The sequence below is a fragment of the Oculina patagonica genome, chromosome 11 (assembly GCF_052425735.1).
Source record: "Oculina patagonica isolate OP01 chromosome 11, crgOcupat, whole genome shotgun sequence".
Lineage (NCBI taxonomy): Eukaryota > Metazoa > Cnidaria > Anthozoa > Scleractinia > Oculinidae > Oculina > Oculina patagonica.
This window is the reverse complement of record NC_135768.1, coordinates 21,202,771-21,212,535: the sequence shown is the minus strand read 5'-3', so window position 1 is coordinate 21,212,535 and position 9,765 is coordinate 21,202,771. Positions and strand designations below refer to the sequence as shown.

Genomic DNA, 9,765 nt, shown 5'->3' with positions numbered 1-9,765 from the left:
TCCTTAAGACTAAGGTTAGGTCCTACTGTCACTCAAATAAAATCTGTAGTAGCCTCAAAACCTTTATTCAAGAAGGAGAGGAGATTTATGTTGTTGGTTTTCCACTGTTTGCAAGTCATCTTCACACTGGGGCGTCAATTGTTTCCGGAATAATATCAAATGTCGCATATGCAGACAACAAGCCAGTTTTACTTCAGTCCACTGCCGCAGTGCATTGTGGTGCAAGTGGAGGAGCTCTGGTTTCCATGGAGACAGGGGAACTGTTAGGGATGGTCACAAGCCATACAAAAGATGCAAATCTGTCATCAAGCTTCCCTCATATCAACTTTAGCATTCCTACTGATTTGCTGTACAAATTAGTTTCAGCTGTTAAGAGTGGAGATGTTAAAGATACCTTGCAAAGTTTAGTATCAGATCACATGAAAAGTGTTTGGCAACTTAAAAAAACTGTGAAGGAGAAACCTCACATTACCAGCAAGCTGTAACTGTGAATGTAAATAAAATTGATAATTTTATGTTGATTTTTTGGCATGTTTTCTTAATGATAGAGGAGATGAAAAATGAATCCTATCTTATGTAGTTTTCTTTCCTTTTTTTTTCTTTGCGCTCAGGTTCCCGATAAAAAACGGCTAGTCAGTTCCTAAGAAAAAGACCGACTACAAGTACTCTATACAGCTAGGTCAACAGTACCACAGACTGTTCACAGCCCTCTATTCTCTCGTATTTTTCTTAGATCAATCAATCAAATGATCGCGGAGAGCTGGACGCCAGCACAAAACAGGAGGCAAGAGGAAGTACTTCCGTCCCCCATGGCTACACCCTCGTGACTCTCTCTGGCGTTCTTTTGCGTGAAAAAATGGAGGGGGGGCGTGAGTCGTATAGTACAAATCTGCTGTGGTCTTTCCGAGCTTGCCTCTTCGCCTTTTCAGAAATAACTTATAGAATATTTCGTTCTTTAAAAAAAGCAATTTTAGAATTCATGTTAGCGATCTGCTCTGTCAAAGCATGGCCGCTCGCACTACGATTAAAATTGATCGAGTATACTTAACAATTATTCCATGAGTGCGCACAGGTATTAAAGATGGAGAAAGCCTTCTTTTTACAAAAATAAAATAAAAAAGCATTTTTTTCGTTATCAAAAAAAACGCATATTCGATTCGAATTCTCTTTCAAGTGCACGCACGACTATCTTACTGCGTATAGATAACAAAACCGGAGCAATACTCTCCTAGCTTAAACTCAGCAATTAGGTTAACTTTTACTTGCATTAAAATCCCATTCCCAATTTTCGCGGAACCCTTTCTTTGTGAATTCTTGATTTCCTGTTGTTGTCTTTTTTATCGTCACAATGATTAAAAACTCCTGAAAATAACCGACAATATATTCCACCACATACCCGCGCAAAAAGTCGTAAAATATCAATATTTTTTTCACGCGCGCGCGCTGCTGCGTTCGATTTTTTTCTAAGTTTCTCGTTAAGTTACGTATGGCAAACGTCACAAAGGGAAATTTAAACTCAGACTCATTTTGTTGAGTAACGTTGTGCAAGAAATCACTCGTAGAAAAACTAATTTTTTGAGAAATATGGGCGTCTGTTGTACTAAAGACGCAAGACCAACAGGTACATCGTCATCGCGACACTTTGTTTCAGTATGTAGCTCTCCTGGTCGATTTCCAGCTGAAAACGAGTACAGAAAAGAATCCGCTGTGGAGAATGCTGCGGAGAAAGCAAGTACTAAAACGGATGACCATCGTATGTGCGTGGAACATCGCGAAACGCCCAAACTTCAACACCAAAGGAACCGAGAATGTTTGGAAAATGCTTCGCAGCAGAGGAACCGTTTGACTGGAAGTGCGAAAAAACGGAGTGATCAATCTTTAGCCGAAAACGACGGCGGAGATAGCAAAGTTGTTGCAACGAAGCCGCGTTGTGCTGGGGCAATAACAAGATTGAAAAAGAAGGACAGCACTCGACGGCCTAAATACAAAGATGAGATTATGCTGAGTGAGAACATTGATTTAATTGTAGAGAAGGAGATTCCAGAAATCCCAGATGAAGTGGCGGCCTTGGCATCCGATGTAGATAGCTTCTTGAGTGATGACACGCCGGCTGTAGAATCACGTGCAGCAAGTACTACCAGCTCCGAGGTAACACCACGCCCATCAGCGAGAAGAAGGAAAAAAAAGAAGAAGCACGACAAACCAGTAAGATATAGCTAATTCAAGAAAGGTTGTCGGAAAAAGCCAAAGTGCACGCGACAAGATCGAAAGGTAGTATGGGTAGAAGTAGAGATCGAGGTACTGCACGTGCTGAATACAAATAAGATGGTGACATGAAACGGAAATTTGCACGTTTTCTCTCCCTTCAGAAATGTGGAAACAAGGACCTCTTAGCCACGCATAATTTCAGAAGAATTTATAAAACTCAAAGACAAGCGACAGTAAAAGTAAAGTTACAGAAAGAGTTCTCCTAAGGGGAAACCAAAATCTTCACGTGCAAAAGTACAAACTTGTACATTTCCTCTAGGCCAATATGCAAAATTGAATTGAATACCCAGACCACCTTTCGGTCTTGCCGCGTGTACTTTGGTGCTTTTTCCGACATCGTTTCTCTGTATTTGAAAAACAACTTGAGCGATGGTGGGCCTAGGACTGAAACTACAAGGAGGAACAGGAGAGTGGAAAATGGAAAGCTGGTAAAGGTATTAATACCTTTAATACCTCTCCATTTTCCACTTTCCTGTTTCTATAAGTTCACAAAAAAGGTTTTTTTAGCCACTAAGTATTTGAATTGGTGCCTTCAGTTCATTTTTGAAGTCAACGAATATTGAGTCAAGAAACATAGATTGGTTTTAAAATGGTTTTTCAGAGAACGTCTTCTACCGATCGCAAACTGGTTCCAGTATTAAGTTTATTGCCAATAATGATGAACGTTTTCTAAGATTAATGAGACACGCTCTGTAGCAGTCCAGAATAAAAATAGGAATTCCAAAAATGTAACCACCTTTCTTAAAAATAGCTCCCAAACGCTTTTTCTTGTGGCGAGTTAAATGGAAGAAAGTCGGTTACATTTTGGAAACACAGTGGAGGGAGTAATTGTGAGAAATTTAATGAGTTTATTAAATAAGTTATTTTAACACTACATTGAGACAAAACAGTTTAACAGATACTTTCTGGAATAGTTTCACTTTTCAAAATTGCACAATCTCCCATGAATATTCTTCGAATTTTCATAGGTCACTGTGCATTTTTGTAAATAATGCAGAGGACGAGAAACTGACAAGAAATATTGATGCTTCGCCTGAGTCCAATGAAAAAATCTTTGTTGTTACAGAGGTTGTTCAGTGGACTCAGGCATGGCATCCAACAAATTCTATCACAAAGAGTTCCCGGTGTTGTGGTCTGGCCCTGTTTCACGCCTTGGTGCTTCACATAGGTTAAACATCATTGTGCCTTTCTCCATGGACAAAAATTATACAAAAAAATACATCATTTAGGCGAGAGGCGAGAGTTGACTGTATTTCTTTCACTGGTTGATTGTTTCATCAGGGCTTCTGATATTTATATATGCGATGTTGCGATTTCGCATAATTGACCTCAAATCGCAACTTTTCGCATAATTCATAAAAATCGCATAATTCGTACAAAATCGCACAATTTGAGAAAAGGAAAAGGAAATACTCGCTTTAACTAAGTTCTAAGACAATTTTAACATTGTTTCAAGGTGGTTTACCTGTCAAAAAACCTTGAAACACCTCTGATGTGGTTTTCAAACGAACAACATTACTTCGAGCAGGCAACTTCCTTTTTCAGTTTCAACTTAGCCATAACAACATTCACACAAATAAATTTGCTTTCTATCGTTGCTTTCTTGTATTGTACTGAAGTTAACAAGGCAAAATGGCTGAATTCAGAATGTTTAAATCCTTCCATGAAGTAAAAAACATCGTAGATTGTTCGATCGTTCAACCACTGCACGTTAACACGTGCGCCTTAATCAATTTAGTCAGCGGCATCTTGTCACTTCATATATTATGTCACCAAAAGTCCTCAACGTTCTACTACGTCATGTAGTGTACACGGAAAGCCATTTGACATTGGAATAAACGCAAATGTGGTGAAAATAATCTAGTTCATTCTAATACAAATATTTATCTTTTCTTTATGCTCTTATTATTTTTTGAAATGCAAAAAAATGGATTTTCATCACCTGAAACCTTGTAAAACAAGCTAAAAAATTGCTCAGATAAAATTGCATAATTTGCCGCATAATAGTACTTTCTTGCCGCATAATCTGCCCTAAAAATGCCGCATAATTTCTGCTTTTTTGCCGCAACCTATCAGAAGGCCTGTAATTCATTGATTTATCAATCGATTAAATGATTATTTGATTCTCGTTTAACTATAAAGGTGAAAGCGAAAGACACTGAAGAAGGCGATTCAGCAAGTTCTCCATTTGCGGTAAGTTCTTTCTCAATTCCAACGTTGAAAAAGAATCTTTCTCAAGAAGCGATGGACGATGAAGACATTAGAGTAGAGGAGGAGATCAGAAGTATGCTTAAGGATGGTCCATTTAATGGTGAACCCAGTGCACCGACGCCGAATGATGCTGATGAAGCTTTGGAGGCCAGAACAGAGAACGCCACAAAGCAAAGGACAGATCTGAATACTTCAGAACAAGAAGTAGCAGAGGTTGATTTGAGTCCATCAACAACTTCAAGCCCGTCACAGATGCACAGTGATTCATTGGCAAGCTTGGACACAGAGGATGCCACAAAGAAACAGACACATATGATGACCTCAGAACAAGAAGTAGAAGAGGTCGATTTGAGTCCAGCAACAACTTCAAGCCTGTCACAGATGCACAGTGATTCATTGACGAGCTTGGCTGACACCAAACAATATCGCGAGAGATATCCAACAACGGAAAAAGTTATCACAGATGACGAGAAACTAGCACTGGATATTAAATATATCTTAAATGACGATGTAGACACAAATGAATCAAGTACACAATCCTCTTCTGGTGCACTTTCACCCAAGAAAAAGCCGCAGCGTCCCAAGGAATCTTTCACAAAAGAACAAAAGAGCAAAGAAGGCGAAGAACTTAGTAAGAATATCAATGTCGCTTCAGCTGAACTAAAAATCACCTCTGGCAAAGTTTCACCCACTGAAATGGCGCAGCGCCCCAAGAAATCTTCCAGAAGATATCAGAAGAATACCATTGAAAAGGAACTAGCCAATGATACTTATTTCATTTTGAGCGACGATTTCGATACAGCTGAGGTAAACAGAAAGATCACCTCTGGTTCAGTTTCACCCATCAAAAGGTCGCAGCGTCTATCAAAATATCCCATGAGAGCAAAACAAAACGCAGTTGGCGAGAAATTGGCAAAAGACATCGATTTTTCAAATGCAGAGATCCAAAACAAGAAGAAGGCAGAGGACGAGAAATTGGCAAACGCTATCAATTATATTTTGAGTGATGATGTCGACGCTTCACATGAAGCCAGTGATGTTACCGTTTTACCCCGGAAGAAGACACTACCTCCAACAGCGTTTAACAAGGAAACACCGAAGACGATTGACGAAGAGCTAACCAATGACATACGATTCATACTGAACGACGATATCGGTCCGGCAGATGAATCAAACACAGACACTTATTCTAGAACAGCTTCATCTGCCAAAAATGCACATCAACACATGAAATATTCCATGAAAGAAAACAAGAATGCCGAGCATGATAAACTAGCAAAGGATGATGACGATGTCGCAATAAAAGGAGAAATCTCTTCTGGTGCAGTTTCGTCTGCAAAAAAGACACAATTTCCCCGCAAGAAATGTTCCACAAGAAATGCCAAGCACATAGACAACAAGAAGTTTCCAACGGATATCAACCATGCCTTAAAAGATGACCGTCCTGCAGTTAAATCAATTTCCAATAGTCAAGTCTCTTCGGGAAAAGCTTCACCAAGGAAGAAAGTTTCTTTTCAGGAACTAGATCAGGAAGATGACAACTTGGCAAAAGAGATAAAATATATTCTTGAAGATTACGTTGACGAAGTTGTCCCAAATGCAAAGAATTCACTGAGCCTTTGCAAACTTCCACCTCCCAAAAAGGATTTGACAAGAAAACATTCCAAGCAGGCAGATGACCAATTAGCTAAGGATATTGCGGAGATTTTAAGTGATGACATTTTTGCTGTTGAGCAAGATGTTCCAACCCCGTCCAATCCTAGCGAAATACCAAGGCCAAAGACCAGTAACCCAAAGCTTCTCTTAGCAATGGATATGGACAGATTATTGAATCCCGAATCTATAGACTCTTTAAATCAGGCAGATGATAACTTGGCAGAGGATATTGAATTCATCCTTAATGACGATCTTGTCGACGTGGCCTCTAATGTACCAATTCCGATGAGATCTGAATCAGCACAGCGTGTCAAAAAGCAATCTGTTACTGAGACATCGAAGAAAACAGGTGACAAACTGTTCAAATCTAAGCAAACACTAAAAGATAAAACGGTCAAGTTTACTTCAAAGGAACAAAACTCCTTGGGTCCTTGTGAGGCTTCACGTCCCAGAAAGAGGATCCCCACAAGAAATTCGAGGAACATGGCAGACCAAACCACTATAAAGGCGTCAAATTCTTCACCTAGTCAATCGTCGCTGCCGAAAAGTGATTTTTCACCGAGATCTGGCTCAACACAACACCCCAGAACAGATTCCTCAAGGATAATAGAGAACATGAAGGACAAAGCATTGTCAAAGGGTACCGATTACATCGTGGAAGAAGAATCAACTGCGGAATCAGTTCGATCGATTTCTTGTACCTCTTCCTCATTACAAAGACCAAAGTCTCGAAATCCAAAACGTGCGTTTGCTATGAATACGAGCGAGACCCAAAGTTCTTCACCAGTCGCTTCTAGTTCTCGTGCGGTACAACGGCCAAAACAAGATTATAATCGGAAACCAAGACACTCAACTTGCAAATTGGCAAAAGATGCCTCTGTTGGAGGTACATCACGTGGTAAACCTCTGTCGAGCTCTAGTGCAGTCCAGCGCACAAACAAAGATTCCACAAAGAAACCCGAAGACATGTTAATACTAGAAGAACTTGATACCAATATGGAAATCGCTTCAAGTTCTTGCGTAGTGCCGCAGTTGTCCAAAGATTCCATTCCAAGACAAAATCGTGCAACAAAGCATTCTTCAAACCAGCCAGAGAAAACAGAAGATGCGGATTTGGACAACATAATAAACGCGATCTTGGACATTCCAACAGCGGACTGTGGTGCTTCAGGTAAAAAAAATTTCTATGTTGGAGCAGGTTTGAATAAGAATACCACAAGGCAGAACAATTTGTTTAAGAAAACTAACTTGGAAGAAGGTATTGAGTAGATTTTTGATTTTTCTAAAATAAATTCAATCTCTGGTTCTAAGTTCGTTTCTTGCCTTTTAACTTTCTTTCTCGGCTTTGACTTTCACTCGTTACCAGTAATCTTCAACTTCGCAATGGGTTTACTCTCACCGTCAAGTAATGCTGAAGAGTACTGAAAAAGGGAGACTGTCGACAAAGCCAAGGAAGGATGTCATCGGGTGCGTCACGTGTGATAGATAATAAGAAGCTCACTGTAAAGCACATACAACTCGCTAATAGAAAAGTGTCCAAGATGTTATTAAGGCATGTTTTTTGTTAGAAGAACAAGCATTGACAGCATTCGTGACACGTGCACTTTTAATATTGAGTTGGAGAAGTGGATGTCCCGTTGCCAGTGAAGATGCCATGCGACCTATGGTGGCAGTAGCTTCTATGGAATGTATCATCCCATCATAAAAGCTCCTGCCGTCAAGCCAAGTTTATTTAATTGTAATCAGTGTTAGTATTGTTTGTAATAAGTGGTATTTAGTGTAAGTACTCGAGCGATTTTCACTTCAGCAGTGTCGCAAGTAGTTTAATGTTATTTTGGTTTTTCATTAATACGCTCATTGATTGCGCCCCATTCTCATCTAATTAGAGGTGAAACCAAAACCAATTTCTTGTTTACTTACGTACGTCCTCGAGCGTTTCCTGACGACTTTATGTTATTACTTCGATCGTTTCTTGATTGGTTAACTGAAGTGTAATATCCCTTGTGATTGGTGAGAGTAACTACTTTGGTTTTGGTTGTACGGCACTCAACTAAAAACTGCTCTAGTTGTAATATGTCGATAATTTATTTTAAAATATTTTTATTCTTCCTCCTCTGATATAGTTAATGCTACATCTTCCAGCACAAGGCAATCGGTCTCTAAGGGCAACGAAATTTCGGTAAAGGACGTCCAAAAACCGCGTATGCAGGCTATTCGAGGAACCGCTGTACCTAAGCAAGGAAACTTGACAACGCACAGAAAAGCCCCTGCTCATGTGAGCAGTGGATACAGCCCCAGCACCAGTTCGGGAATCTTTTACGAAACTGGAGAGCTTACGCTTATGGAGCAGATCGAAAAAGAGTCTGCACAGGCTGTTGATGATACAGGTGTCCCGGATATTGAATCCCCGGATTCTAAGGCCAGTTCTTCTAGTATTACAACAACGAATTGCGACAGTGGATGCTCCGTTGTCAGTGGAGATACCATGCGACCAATGGCGGCAGGATATTCTAGGACAACGTCTATGGGATTCTCTGCTTCCTATGGCACAATTAAGCTTCCAACTTCCGACACAACAAGGAACCAGCTCTCCAAGAGAAGACAAACACTGCCAGCTATCCTCAAAGAGGACAAAACCGTGCGAAAACCGCGCATGAGAGCTTCTAGAGAAACCGCTGTACCCTTACTTGCAAGCCAACAGAGCATGGCCACACACAGAACAACCGCTGTACCTGTAACAAGCGGAAGCAAACCCAGAGCGGCTCCTGGAATCGTTTATGAATCTGAAGAGCTTAAGCTGATGGAGAAAATCGAGAGGGAGTCTCGAAGACAATGAGTACTTTAATGATATTTTTTACATAGAAATACTTAAGCAACTTAAGGTTTTAATGGCTATTTAATTAATTTATTTTTATAAACAAATTGTGATGACCAGCTATGTGTGTATCAAAGACACTGGATGTTTTTTATTGCTGTCTAAACCTCTTTATTAATATATACTTTACTGGAAATACCTGGTGTTAATCAAGCGACCAGAGATTTAACTTAACTGCTTATTTTTTTTTTTTAAAAAAACATATATTTTTTTCTATAAACACTACATTTCATTTTTAAAAACACTATTTTTTGTTTGAGTTAATTTTGCTTTCACAACATACATGTATTAAGTTATATCTTTTTTTGCATTCGTTTTTTATCTTTTTTTAAACCTCTTTTTTTAACAACTTTGCAAGGCTACAAGCAACGTATTATAATACTACTTATTTACAATACTCAGGTAATAATATAGAAAAACGTAAATCTACTTCAAAAATTTCCAAATATGTTACTGCAGTGCAAGTGTTAAAATTCGGTATTTAAATCGGTCTCAAAGGAAGGAAGAAAAATCTTAGAACAAGTTAACGGTTTGTTTTTACCTTTTAGTGCAATCCATTCTCAATACCGTCTTCAATTTTCCAAACCTAATCCTGTGCTACCTTGCTCAATAATTTTTAAACTCACCACAACTTTCCTCTCCATCTTATCTCGATATTCCCCCTTATCCTAACCCAATCATTTAACTAATTATTTCCATCATAATATCATTCATTTATTTTTTAGGGCCCTAATTTATAGCAATTGTTAAAGTGG

The 9,765-nt window shown here is 39.2% G+C and overlaps 1 protein-coding gene across 1 annotated transcript; it reads left to right on the top strand.

The window, feature by feature from the left end:
• Positions 1 to 1,584: 1,584 nt before the first annotated feature.
• On the top strand, positions 1,585 to 9,197 carry LOC144629749 (uncharacterized). The gene is made up of 3 exons (XM_078487966.1): positions 1,585 to 2,205; positions 4,411 to 7,306; positions 8,259 to 9,197. Exons 1-3 carry the CDS (start codon positions 1,585 to 1,587, stop codon positions 8,969 to 8,971), a joined length of 4,230 nt encoding a protein of 1,409 aa, XP_078344092.1. The 3' UTR covers positions 8,972 to 9,197.
• The last annotated feature ends 568 nt before the right edge of the window (positions 9,198 to 9,765 follow it).

Bases quoted from the DNA above. Each gene is read 5' to 3' on its own strand.
- LOC144629749 (XM_078487966.1), top strand. From the start codon at position 1,585: ATGGGCGTCTGTTGTACTAAAGACGCAAGACCAACAGGTACATCGTCA. The intron at 2,206-4,410 runs GTAAGATATAGC...TTAACTATAAAG, and splicing joins AGAAGAAGCACGACAAACCA to GTGAAAGCGAAAGACACTGA. The intron at 7,307-8,258 runs GTAAAAAAAATT...CCTCTGATATAG, and splicing joins AGCGGACTGTGGTGCTTCAG to TTAATGCTACATCTTCCAGC.